This window comes from Saccopteryx bilineata, chromosome 2 (assembly GCF_036850765.1).
Source record: "Saccopteryx bilineata isolate mSacBil1 chromosome 2, mSacBil1_pri_phased_curated, whole genome shotgun sequence".
Taxonomy (NCBI): Eukaryota; Metazoa; Chordata; class Mammalia; order Chiroptera; family Emballonuridae; genus Saccopteryx; species Saccopteryx bilineata.
In genome coordinates, this window is record NC_089491.1 from 3,709,694 (window position 1) to 3,722,948 (window position 13,255).

The 13,255-nt window shown below is 60.0% G+C and overlaps 2 protein-coding genes across 14 annotated transcripts in view; both read left to right on the forward strand.

Annotated features, from left to right (window-relative positions):
- GBGT1 (globoside alpha-1,3-N-acetylgalactosaminyltransferase 1 (FORS blood group)) overlaps window positions 1-8,978 on the forward strand; it is a 20,553-nt gene extending 11,575 nt beyond the window's left edge. For 9 of the 13 annotated variants that reach the window (XM_066255838.1, XM_066255837.1, XM_066255839.1 and 6 more), the window contains exons 3-8: window positions 12-193; window positions 934-999; window positions 5,200-5,250; window positions 5,338-5,373; window positions 5,895-6,029; window positions 7,586-8,978. In XM_066255838.1, coding sequence (XP_066111935.1) covers window positions 114-193; window positions 934-999; window positions 5,200-5,250; window positions 5,338-5,373; window positions 5,895-6,029; window positions 7,586-8,270 — 1,053 coding nt within the window. In that variant the 5' untranslated portion in view covers window positions 12-113 and the 3' untranslated portion in view covers window positions 8,271-8,978. Of the gene's footprint in view, window positions 1-11; window positions 275-933; window positions 1,000-5,199; window positions 5,251-5,337; window positions 5,374-5,894; window positions 6,030-7,585 lie in introns of those variants that run through there. The other 4 variants (XM_066255845.1, XM_066255846.1, XM_066255848.1 and 1 more) reach the window with 4 other exon arrangements.
- A 2,425-nt stretch (window positions 8,979-11,403) lies between these two features.
- RALGDS (ral guanine nucleotide dissociation stimulator) overlaps window positions 11,404-13,255 on the forward strand; it is a 46,551-nt gene continuing 44,699 nt past the window's right edge. Inside the window, exon 1 of the mRNA XM_066255809.1 lies at window positions 11,404-11,729. Coding sequence (XP_066111906.1) covers window positions 11,712-11,729 — 18 coding nt within the window. The 5' untranslated portion in view covers window positions 11,404-11,711. The remainder of the gene's footprint in view (window positions 11,730-13,255) is intronic.

The following is a 13,255-nucleotide window of genomic DNA, read 5'->3' on the forward strand; positions in this document are numbered from 1 at the left end:
TTTCTTTGCAGGTGTCCCCTGCACCGACACAGGCTCCTCGGAGAGCGGAGGGCTGATTCACCAAGGCACGCCCACCCTCAGGTGCCCAGGCTCAGGTGCTGTACACACCAACCATGCGCTGCCACTGCCCCAGCAAACTGGCCCTGGGCCTGGGGTTCTGCCTGCTGGTGGGCATGGCCTTCTACATTTTGTGGTGAGCATGCCCCATGGAGCCTCCAGCCCCACCTCAGACTCCTCTCCTGGCATCTCAACCCTCAAACCTGACCGCTTCGAGGTATGCTCTCCTGGCATACCTGTTCCTCAACCCCAAGTCCAGTTAGACCAAACTAGGCTTCTGAATGTTGCCTAGGACTGACCTCCTGGCCTTTGCACTTGCTCTGCCCTCTGCCTTGACCATCCTTCTGAGACTGGTTGAGGGAGCTTCTCTTCATGCTCCCAGAGTCACCTTGTGTGATCGTTCTGTGAAGTTTCTGGGGCTGCCACACACGCACACACACGCGCACACACACACCCCTTCTGTACAGGCCTGGAGTCAAGAGCATTCCTGTCCCGGGAATGAGTGACTTACACACACGCACACACACGCACACACACACACACACCCCCTTCTGTACAGGCCTGGAGTCAAGAGCATTCCTGTCCTGGGAATGAGTGACTCACACACACACACACACACACACACACACGCACACCCTCTTCTGTACAGGCCTGGAGTCAAGAGCGTTCCTGTCCCGGAAATGAGTGACTTCACAGATGACTAATGACTGCCGGCCAGAAGACCCAGAGGCTTGGTCCTCTGAGGTCAGCCCGACTTAAGGAGTGATCAGGGGACCGCAGATGCACCACTGGGGTCTTCACTCTCAATAACGGGGAACCGACTGGGTTTTCAGCCTCTGGGCTGGCGGTTGAATCAGCAGGTGTTTTCCCTTCCAGGGTGTATGTCGAGAACTGGCTGCCATTCTCCTATGTCCCCTATTATCTCCCCTGCCCAGAGATCTTGTAAGTATGGGGCTGGGAGAACGGGGGGGGGGGGGGGGGGCTGTGGGCTGCACGGTGTGGGGGAGATGGGAGAGCCTTTAAGGACACTTTCTCTGCGGTTTCTTTTTTTTTTTTTTTTTTTGTATTTTTCTGAAGTTGGAAACGGGGAGGCAGTCAGACAGACTCCTGCATGTGCCAGACTGGGATCCACCCGACACCCACCAGGGGGCAATGCTCTGCCCATCCAGGGCGTCGCTTCCGTTGCGACCAGATGGGGCAATGCTCTGCCCATCTGGGGCGTTGCTCTACTGCAACCAGAGCCATTCTAGTGCCTGAGGCAGAGGCCATGGAGCCATCCTCAGCGCCCGGGCCAACCTTGCTCCAATGGAGCCTCGTCTGTGGGAGGGGAAGAGAGAGACAGAGAGGAAGGAGAGGGGAGGGGTGGAGAAGCAGATGGGCGCTTCTCTTGTGTGCCCTGGCCGGGAATCAAACCCAGGACTCTTGTATGCCAGGCCGACGCTCTACCACTGAGCCAACCAGCCGGGGCCTTGTCTGCGGTTTCTTAGGTCCGGAGCTCACGATCAGTATGAGGGGTGTCTGGGTAATTTCTGGGCTGCCCTTTTCCGGTCTTCTGGGGTCCTTGCAACACCCTCTCCACAGTGAGACTTAGAGCGTGCTGCATAGCTCCGAGCCTCGCTTACTGCATCTGTGAGATGGGGTGGTAGAGGTGCCCCTCCCGGGCTACTGGGATTGGGGAGTGCAATGGCGTCTGCACAGGCTGGGGGTGGGCACCTGACACAGGGGGTGCTCAGGAAAAATACTTTCAGGATTTGACCATCTTGCTAAACTCTGTGTTCTATGTGGATTCAAGGAACAGAACGCATCTGATGTTTTGACAGTTGAGAGTGAAGAAATGGCTTGTGAAAGCCTCCGGGGGCATCCGGCCCCACCATCCTCTGTGTTCTGTGGCAGCTAAAGCAGAGTTCAACATCTGGATCATAGACTGATTAGCAAGGCGTGCCTTATTATTATAAAAACATAGAGTAATAGCAACTTAGGAAGCTGGGTGTGTGTAAGAGAAAAAAAAAAGAAACTCTCTTTGGTCCCAGTGGTCTGAAATTTGTTCCAGTCCCAAAGTTTGTTGTCAGCTTGTTGGTTGCTACATTTTCTTTCTTTTTAAAATATTTTATTTTTTTAGGTAAGAGGAGGGGAGATGAAGTAGACTCCCACATGCACCCCAACTGGTTTCCACCAGGCAACCCCATCTGGGGTTGATGCTTGAGTACCAAGCTATTTTTAGCACCTGAGGCTGACTGTAGTCTGCACTCGAACCAATTGAGCCACTGGCTGCAGGAAGAGATGAGGGAGAGAAAGGAGAGAGAGAGAGAGGGAGGGAGAAGCAGATGGTCGCTTCACTTGTGTGCCCTGATTGGGAATTGAACCCAGGACGTCTATACTCTGGGCTGATGCTCTATCCACTGAGCCACCAGCTAGGGCCTGCATTGTCTAAATGAACAAATTGTGCATCTGCTTGCTTCTAAAAGCAGTGAGGCGACTTGCTATTGAAGATAGTTGTGACCTTAATGTTTTTTGTGATTTTTTTGTTTGTTTATCTCTATTGATTTTAGAGAGAGGGGAAGGGATAGAGAGACAGGAACATTGATCTGTTCCAGTACGTGCCCTGACCGGGGATTGACTTGGCAATCTCTGTGCTTCAGGATGATGCCTAACCCACTGAGCTCTCTGGCCAGGGCTGTGATTTTTATCCTGTTCCCCAGAAGTGGCATTTTTTTTAGCCTGTGTCCTTACTCTTCGTAGTCACCATTGTTTTATTTCCCCCAGGGGCTGGGTCAGAATTTTTGAAGCCCTTCCCCACCTTTCCCACAAACAACTTAAGGCATTTGGGTTGTTTCCAATTTTCCAGAGTTCTAAATTAGATTTTTGGGTTTTTTTTTCCCCAAAGTGAGAAGCGGGGAGGCAGACAGACTCCCGCATGCGCCCAACCGGGATCCACCTGGCATGCCCACCAGGGGGCGATGCTCTGCCCATCTGGGGTGTTGCTCCATTGCAACCGGAGCCATTCTAGCACCTGAGGTGGAGGCCATGGAGCCATCCTCAGCACCTGGGCCAACTTTGCTCCAATGGAGCCCTGGCGGCAGGAAGGGAAAAGAGAGAGAAAGGAGAGGGGGAAGGGTGGAGAAGCAGATGGGCGCTTCTCCTGTGTGCCCTGACCGGGAACCGAACCTGGGACTTCCACATGCTGGGCTGACGCTCTACCACTGAGCCAACCGGCCAGGGCCTTTTTTTCATAGATTGAAGTTGGAGGGTTTTGTTTGGTTTCACTGATCACATCTTTCCTCCTCTTCTGGACGTGGAGTTGCAGTACCATCAAAGGCTATGACATGTGGAGTTCCTTTTGGCCAGGGCCCGTCTGGCTTTGGTGTGTTACATCTGACTCTTTGAGGCAGCTGGAGCTGGCTGGCTTTGTGGGGAGCTGGGAGAAACCACTGCCAGGAAAGCGGGGAGCACTGGGTTGGCTGGTGTCAGCATCGTCCCTGCTGACCGCCTGGGCAGGGTCCCATCACTTTCTGCACAGGCACCTGCTTGTTTGCATGACACGAGAGCAGAGGGCCACTTTGACGGACCCACTTTTTTAAATTGTTGATTCCAGGGTGCAGACAGGTCTAAGGACAAACCCCGTGTGACTGTACTTACGGGAGATTCCTAGACTGGTCAAATTCATAGAGACACGGGGAGAAATGTAGCTACCAGGGGCCGCGGGAGAGGGAAGGACGTGAGTGTTTCACGGGGACAGAGCTTCCGTTTGGGAAGATGGATGGGAACGTTCTGGAGGCGGGCGGTGGTGATGGCCACACAACAGTGGGAGTGTCCTTAACACTGCCGAGCTGGGTACCTAAAATCGGTTCACACGGTCAGTCTGTGCTACGTCTATTTTACCACACGCGCGAAGAAAAGCATGAACTAAACAAGGTAGGAAAAACGAAGGAGGCTCAAGCCCGTGCCATCATAGAGGACATGCTGAAAATTCCCAAATGAATGGCAGACACCGTGTCCTCAGCTGGTGTGAGCCGTACACCAGGCCTGTCTCGGAGCTGGCTCCCTGGGTGGCCTTGGGCAGCCCTGTCTCTCCTCTGGGCCTCACCTCTACCCCCTTGGGAACAAATCTTTGCAGGAGATTTCATTGTCTCTCATTTTTTAAGGGGAAGGGAACCAAAGCCCCAGAGGAGTCGGATGTCGAGCCCCACGCCCCTGGGCCGGAAGGCGGCAGGGCCGGGGACTCTGCGACCTGCCACCTCCTTCCTCGCGGACCCCTGCCGCGTCCACATGCGAGCGGAGGCTGGCCATGCAGGCTGCTGGGTGTGGGCCGAGAGCCCCTGAATCAGAGCCCTCTTCCATTCATGGCAGCTCTCGGCGTTAAGGATGGGGACCCATTTTACAGAGGAGGAAAAAGGAGTGTCGCAGCCAGGGTTCTCCTAAAGAAACAGGACCAGCAGGAGTGAGGGAAGGGGAAGCCAGACACAGAGGTTGGTGGATAGATGGATGGATGGATAGATAGATAGATAGATAGATAGATAGATAGATAGATATAGGGCGTGCTTGATTGTGGGGGTGGCTCTGCCAGTCTGAGCATGGGGCAGGCCATCCGGAAGAGCGGCTGGACCTCTTGGTCAGGAGCTGAGCCCACCAGGACTTCTTCTTCAGGGAAACTTCAGTTCGGCTCTGAAAGCCTTTCAACTGATTGTACTGGGCCCACCCATTACCTGGGGTAACCTTCACATAGAGTCAGCCGGTGCAGGTGATAACCACATCTACAATATACGTTCACAGCATTTTGACCGGTACCTGGGTCTGACCACTGAGCTCCCCGTGGGCTCAGGTTAAGTAACTCCCCAGGTCCCCAGGCTAGGAACTGGCAGAAGTGGGCTCACCGGTCCTTGGCTTCTCCACCCTCCTGCCCAGCGCTGGGCTCCTCCAGAGGGGCAGGCCTGAGAGCATCGGCTCTGGGGACCGACCACCTGCCACTCGGTGCCCTGGACAGATGCTCCTGTAGGAGCCCAGCCCGGGCAGAGCAGGGGGAACAGGTCGCAGAGTCTGCATGGGACTGGGGTGGCCGGCCTCGTGGGGTGCTGGGCTCGTCCCAGCTGCCTTCCTTCTGCCACTGCCCAGCACTCACGGCTCTCTCTGGCCTCTGCCCACCAGCAACATGAAGCTGCAGTACAGGGGGGAGAAGCCGTTCCAGCCCGTGACGCGGTGAGCAGACCCTGCCACTTCCCTCCTTGTGGGCCCGGGGAGGCGGCCGCCGCCCCCTCCCTCAGCACTGGCCCCTCTCGGTTGCAGGTCACGGTACCCTCAGCCCATGCTGCTGGAGCAGAGGTAGGTGCTGACGGGGGCCTGGGTGCACCCGGAGAGACCTGGGCGCCAGGTGCAGGGACAGGGCTCTGACTGACACGTCGAGGCGGCGGGGGTGCTGGGTGGCCTCGTCGTTCAGGTAGACGGGGGCCTGGGTTCCAGTCCAGCTCTGTCACTAGTTGTGTGACCCTTGGGCGGGGTGCCCAACTGCTCCGAGATTTTCTGTACAGAGGGATAGTAACCCTCACCTCAGAGGAGGTTGGAGGACCAGGTGGGACAGGGTTCGTCCACTGCGTGTGGAGCGTTGTGCCCACTGCAGGGCAGGGCGGGCGCTCCGCTGTCATTAATGACGGTGACTGATAGCCCTGTTCCCTGGGGTGGAGCCGGAGCCTGCTGGCGTGCCAGGTGCGTTAGCTACCTGAGCAAACCACCCTGGGGACAGGGACGAAGCTGCCCGGGGTCACACAGCGTGGGGAAGGGGGCCAGGGTGCGCCCCAGGCGATCACAGTAGGGTCCCAGCCCCCCGCGGCCTCCCCCGCCACCAGACCCACGGAGCTGCTGACGCTTACGCCCTGGTTGGCGCCCATCGTCTCCGAGGGAACCTTCGACCGGGAGCTCCTGCAGCACATCTACCAGCCGCGGAACCTGACCGTGGGGCTCACGGTGTTCGCTGTGGGGAGGTGAGTAGCCCCTGGGCAGGCGGGGGTGGGTCGGTTCTCTCTGAGCCCCCGGAACTCAGCCTGGGGCGAGGCAGGACCTGGGCGCAGCCCCCCGCCCGGGCACCGGGGAGGCCTTGAAGCCGGCGCTGCCCAGGGGGAAAGGTGGAGAGGAGACTGTGCTGGGTGGGAGGAATGGGGTCTGGCCCTGGCATGGGAGGGGCGGGGGAGGCAGCCCAGGTGGGGGATCAGCAGGAGCCTTTGTCAGGGGACCAGCCCTCTGCTTCCCTGAACAGTCCAGGCAGGTACGAAGGAGCAGTACCCCCCCACACACACACAGGACACCTCGCATACATGGGGTCCGGCTCTGGCTGGACAGCTAAGCTGGTTAGAGCGTTGTCCCAAAATGCAAAGGTTGTGGGCTCAATTCCCCAGGCAGGAACAGACTGAGGTCCCTGTTTCTCTTTCTCCCTTCCTCTCTCTAAAATCAATACATTTTTAAAAATGGGAGTCCATGGTCAGGCCGCCAGCAGGTCCAGAGACCCCTGCTGAGCTGGCCTCACCCTCAGGACCGTCTCCCCCTCTCACTGTGCCGCCTGCTCTCTGGGTTTCTCCTGTTTCCTCTCTCCTCCCTGACCCGCCCCCCCCATGGGAGCCACCACCTGGTAGCTTCCCTCTGGGTCCTTTCTAGGACTCTTGAGAGAGGGACCATGATGGGCCTAAGGCCTCAAGTGCTGGCCAGATGATAAATGGCCCACCTGGGCCTCTCACACTCTGCACCACCCACCTTCCCCGATGCAGCCAGACCTGCTTCTTGTCTCAGCTGCAGTGTCTCTGCCTATGAAATGGGATCACGGCAGAACCCTTTCCAGCCCTGCCTGGCACTTAGTAAGTGCTCAGTAAAAGTTAGGTCGGTCTGGGAGCATACTAGTCATCGCCCTACTTAGAGTCATTCTTTTATTTATTTTTGTATTTTTCTGAAGCTGGAAACGGGGAGAGACAGTCAGACAGACTCCCACATGCGCCGGACTGGGATCCACCCGGCACACCCACCAGGGGGCGACGCTCTGCCCACCAGGGGGCAATGCTCTGCCCCTCCTGGGCGTCGCTCTGTTGCGACCAGAGCCACTCTAGCGCCTGGGGCAGAGGCCAAGGAGCCATCCCCAGCGCCCGGACCATCTTTGCTCCAATGGAGCCTCGCTGTGGGAGGGGAAGAGAGAGACAGACAGGAAGGAAAGGGGGAGGGGTGGAGAAGCAGATGGGCACTTCTCCTGTGTGCCCTGGCCGGGAATCGAACCCGGGACTCCCACACGCCAGGCCGACGCTCTACCATTGAGCCAACCGGCCAGGGCCTAGAGTCATTCTTATCACAGTCTTAGGAGGGAAGTGCTCTGACTGTGGGCATTTGACAGACCAGGACCCCGAGGGTCAGACCTGAGTGACTCCTCGATGTGGGGAACTGAGAGGTGGACCCAGCCAGACTGACCCCAGGCCCCATGCCCCAGGGGCTGCCAGTCCATAGTGGGGACCCAGCAGTGGCCCTGCCGAGGCCACGGTGGATGACAGGTTCTTACCACCAGGTACACCCGCTTCGTCCAGCAATTCCTGGAGTCGGCCGAGCGGTTCTTCATGCGCGGCTACCGGGTGTGCTACTACGTCTTCACCGATGACCCTGCGGTCATTCCCCGGCTGCCCCTGGGCCCTGACCGCCTCCTCAGCGTCATCCCCATCCGGAAGCCCTCCCGCTGGGAGGAGATCGCCCTGCGCCGGATGGAGACCATCAGCCAGCACATTGCCCAGAGGGCGCACTGGGAGGTGGACTACCTCTTCTGCGTCCACGTGGACATGGTGTTCCGGAACCCCTGGGGCCCTGAGACCCTGGGAGACCTGGTGGCTGCCATCCACCCGGGCTACTACACTGTACCTCGCCAGCAGTTCCCCTACGAACGCAGGCATGTGTCCACCGCTTTTGTGGCAGATGGCCAGGGGGACTTCTATTATGGCGGGGCGGTCTTTGGGGGGCGGGTGGACAAGGTGTACCAGTTTACTAGGGGCTGCCACATGGCCATCCTGGCGGACAAGGCCAACGGCATCATGGCAGCCCGGCAGGAGGAGAGCCACATGAACTGCCGCTTCATCTCACACAAGCCCTCCAAAGTGCTGTCCCCCGAGTACCTCTGGGATGACAGGAAGCCCCGGCCACCTGGTCTGAAGCTGGTCCGCTTTTCTACTGTGGACAAGGACAGCGACTGGCTGCGGAGCTGACGGCGGGGCCAGGGCTGCCGTGAATGAGGACCCAAGCCTGGCAGCCAGCTCACCCCCCAGGGTACCCAATGGGTACTCAGCTCAGCCCAGAGGGGCACCCAGCAGCCCCAGCGGGCACCCAGCTTGCAGCAGTCAGTGCCTTACTTCTTAAGCCTCAGCGGAGACCCGCCCTTCCTGTCTGTCAGGAGAATCCAACCGACAAGCGGAGGCAGAAGGGCCCCTGTGAACTGTCAAGGGCTGTGCCCACATGAGGAGAATGCGGAGCTTGAATGTGGCCCAAGAGGTGGGCCAGGCCTGGAGGGCGGGGGACCAGTGGGAAAACGGCAGGATCCCCAGGATCCCCAGCAAACGCACCTTCGTGCCTTTGGGGCGGGCTCTGCAGTCCGCCCGACACATGGCCAGCATCCCCGCCTTCACCCCCTTCCGTTGCCCATGGCCCTTTGAGTTGCACTTGTCGCCACTGGTGTGAAAGGCAGCCAGGTCCCCTTGGCTGCAGCACTCCCAGTACCCCGATGTCTTCCACCACGTGGAGCCAGGTCCTCACGCAGGACCCCGGGGCGAGCCTGTGAAATGGACTGGGTCCAGGCTGTCTCTGATTTCCTGTCCAGCTGCCCCCACCCCCATGGCGACCTCTCTCCCTGGCCCTCGCCGCCCCTTCTATAAGAGGGTTGGGGCGATTTTAATAAAGGTGGCATGTGCCAGGCCCTAACCAGGGTTTTCACCTGTGCATCCGGTGGCTGCTGCCGGCCATAGGGGATACCAGCAGCCTGCGTCTCAAATGCAGTTGCCTTGTGGGGTAGGGGGGGAAGGTGCTTTTCCGGAAGACCTGGGCTAGTGCCCGCTGCTACGATGGGATGTCACTCTGGTTCTGGGAGACGGTCAAGTGCAGCATGCTGCCGGACGTCACACTCCCCCACTCAGCTGAGAGGAACAGCAGTCCTCAGGGCTCTCAGTCCCTGAGCGGATAACAAATGTGTCTGCCAGCCCTCCTGCAGCCGGGTCAGCCTCAGCCCTCTGAGGCCACTGGTGGGCGTGCTGCAGGCCCAGGGTTAGAGGACCGGTGAGGCCAGCAAAGCCCCAGAGGACTTCAGAGCCTCACAGTGGTTCTGTCTCCCTGGGGTAGGAGTGGGTTCGGGGCTTGATGACCCAGTGTTCCCTTACACATACACACCACACACACACACACTGGGAACAGCAGCATCTTTGCTGCCATGGAGAGAAGAGAGAGCAGGAAGGTGTGTACTCTGGTCACCTCGGGATGAGCACCCACCTACCCACCTGCTGGGCAACCCCTGGCAAAGCTGTGTGCCAGCCCCCAGCCCGTGCTTCCTGCAATGTACGGTTTGGCTGCTGATCACAAGGGTCAGGCAGACCGAGTGACCAGTGTGAGGAGAAAGCCTGGGTTGGAGAGGCCCTGGGATGCTTCCTGGACAAAGGGCCAGGGTAGCCCCATGGCCAGTGTGTCCGCAGTGGGAAGCCCCTTCCCAGGGCGGTCTGGGCCTGCCCCAGGGGAGGCAGAAGTGTGAAGCAGGGCTGTGTGGGAGGAGCAGGCCCTGCCCTGCTGTGAGTTTGAACCCAGGTCTATCTGACCCCAAAGGCTGTGATTGCACTGGTGCCTGAAAAGGTGGCCCGAGTCCAGCCTTGCCCTCGTCATTTTGCCCGTTGCTTAAAGAGGCACCTCTGCAATTTGGCCTGGCCTGTGGTGGCGCAGTGGAGAGAGCATCAGCTTGGAACACAGAGGTCGCAGTTTCGAAACCCTGGGCTAGCCCGGTCAAGGCACATGTGACAAGCAATCAATGAACAACTAAAGTGAAGCCAGTGTGAGCTGATACTTCTCATTCTGCTGTCCCCCTCTGCAAAGTCAGGAAATCTTAAAAAAGAAAATACCTCTGCAGTTTACAAAACTTCAGAACCCAGAACTGCTCTCCCCTGGCAAGACTGGTGTCTTAGCTCAGACCGGACCCTGTCGGACAGGAGGACAGGAGCGGCTGGGACTGTCTGCCCACACTCCCACTTCCCTGCTGGGCCAGGCTGGGCCGCTGCCTCCTTTAGTTCTTCTCGCCCACGGAGCGTCTCCGGCCCAGGCCCTCAGCTCCTTTTAGGGAAGTGCCCTGGACCCTCATTAGGTCCCAGGAGTTGGTCCTGTCACTGGTGTCAAAGGGCATGCCCTGGGGTGGGGACCCGGGTGAGCCATAGTCCCCAGGGGTGTGGGCCAAGGCTGGGAAGGCTCTGGTTCTGAGAGACACTGGCTCAAAGCTGGGCTGGGAGTGATGGAGGGGCTCCCCCCCCCAAGTCTAAGGCAGGGCCACCTCCTCCTGAGACCTTCTCTGGCCAGGGAGCCCCAACACAGGACAAGGCCTCTGATGGTCAGCACAGGGCTCTGGGATGACATAGAGCAATGATTCTGAGTCCCCAGTTCATGGCTGGACTTGGTCACTCAGCGCCGAGTGACCCTGAGTGCTGGGGCCACTGCTCATTTGTAAAGTGGGGTAAAAGCACTGAGCGCTGGGGGGGCGCGGCTCCCGAATAACAGTAACTACCCCCAACATTCGCTCATCCGGTGGTGGGACCCCCTCCTCCACGGGCTCCTCCAGCCCTTACTCCAGCTAGGGCCGCAGCAGGGGCAGGCTGCTCCGTGTGGCTGGGGTCCTGCCAGGAAGAAAGGGCAGGCAGGCGTAGAGGAAGGGTGGAAGAGGCAGCCTCACCTTGCTGCCTCCACTCAGTGTCCACTACCATTTCCGGGTCCCCCTGACCCCAACCATCCACCGAGCTGCCTCTGCAGGTGGCATACGGGGACCAGGACGAAAGGATGGGGGTGTATTTGCGCGGACTCCCGTGTCTCTAGGTCTCTTTGACCACGTGGCCCAACACCCGGTGGACTGTGCCAGGTTAGCTTTTGGGTGGCCCGAGGTCCCAGGGGTCGGAGGAGGCACGTAGCAGGGGGGAGGGCAGGAGACTCGCGGGACTCCGCGGAGCGCGGAGATCCCCGTGCGCTGAGCGCGCCCGCGACAAGGCGGGGCTCACATGCACACGCTGTCCGCGTGCCCGTGTGCGCGCCTGCGGTGGTTTCCAGGCCCAGCTGCCTCGGCGGGGTCCACCCACGGGTGGGAGGCTGGTGCGCCTCTCGAGCTCGCGCGGCGGGGCCCGCCCCTCACACCTGCGGCGGGCGGGGGCGGGTCCGCGGCTGACCCCGCCCACCGGCCGCTGCCGGGAGCCCGGGCGGAACCGAGCGGCTGGGCCCCAGCGGCCGGCGGCGCGGCGCAAACAATGGGAGCGGCGCTGGCGGCGGGGGCCGCGGAGCCCCGGGCCCGGCGCGGATGGGAGGTCGCGCCATGAGCCTCGCAGCCAGGCGCCCCCCTGTGCGGCGCGCGGGCCGAGGCGAGCGGCCTCTGCAAGTCCCGGGCCCCCTCTGGGGCCGGCGATGCGCAGCCAGGGCTGAGGATGATGGTAGATTGCCAGGTGAGTGCCACGCCCGGCCTGGCTGCCCTCCCCGGCGTCGCGGGTGGAGGGAGGACCGCTTGTCCCCCGCCACACCCCATCCGGCCGGGAGGGAGCACGACGCTACTTTCACGCTCAGCGCGCGCTTACGCAGTTCCGCGTTCAACCCCTCCTGGTACAATTGGGAAACTGAGGCCAGGAGAGACGCAGGGACTGGCCCGGGGCCCCCGAGGTCGGCAGAGCCCGGAGGAAGAGGGAGGGTTCCAGCCTCAACTGCCCCGTGGGGTTTCCTTTGGGAATGAGAGTCCTTGAGATCCTGGAGAACCCCTGTCCACCTCTCTCCCTTGTCGGGCCCTTTCCCTTTCCTCTGGGCATCCCCACGTGGGCACAGACACATACACACACGTTGGCTTCACAGGTGGGGGCCATGGAGTGGGTTCAGAGGAGGAGAGCACACTGCAGAGGCCACGGGAAAGCTGAAAGATGCTGGAGGCAACCCAGCCATTAGGCAGGAGCAACTAGTCTCCTAGCAGTATGTGTGTGTGTGGGGGGGATGCCATACTGATGTCCAGGGTGCCCGTAGGGGTCTGCCTGGGCTGGGGCCATCCCCAGGGCAACTTGGAGAGGACTTGTGTCATCTACTCTGGGCTCCTGGAATTAGGAAAATACCCCCTCCCTAGTGTGGAGAGGCTGCAGGAGAGAAGGCCTCAGCCCATTCCTCTGTAAGTTGGGGTGCATCGACCGAGTGGCACGGAGGTTCCCACAGGCTCCTAGGAGAGTCTGCTGACCCTGGCTCTCCATCCATGACCCCCTGTGCTCCAAGTCCTTGGGAAATGCTTTCTGCTCCCTCCAGGTCCTGCTGAGCAGCCTAGGGATTTGGGGGTCCTGGGACCTGGGTAGTGCAGAAAAGGGCAGAGCGCTGGACCACTCGCCCAAGGGCAGGGACAAGACCATCCTTGATGGAGACTCCAGGTCCTCATTTGGAAGAGCGTCTGGAGTTATTGCCCTGGCTGGGGTGAGGAGGTCTTGGGAATGAACTGGACACCAGGACAGTGGGCAAAAAGAGGGGAGCGAGAGAGGCTTCTGGGCTACCAGACATCCCCCCTGGAGCCTGCCAGCCCTGTTCCTTTGCCCCTCTGGCGCCAGGGACAGCGGCTGCCTTGACCGCATCCAAACAAAGGTGTGTGTTTTGTTTCCTGGTTTTCTTGCCTGGAGTTGCAATGCTTGGGATGACCACCAGGGGGCGGGCCGTGCCCACTGCTCAGCGGAGCTGCTGGAGCAGGGAAGGGACACGCAGGGGTCATTCTGGGCATCCCGCTGCCTCAGGCCCAACGTGCACATTTCTTACTAGTTTCCATGTCCAGACTGTGAGCTGCTTCGAGGCAGGAGCAGGAACCGCGCTAGGCCTGGGGGCGGTGTTGACAGGCCCCACATGGTCCCTGTCCTCCTGGGAGCTCACAGCCTGGAGGGGCAGGAAGGCAGAGCTCAGAAGCAGGTCCAGGTGGGAGGGGAGAGCCGCGCTGTGGGGAAAGGACACAGGTGCTGAG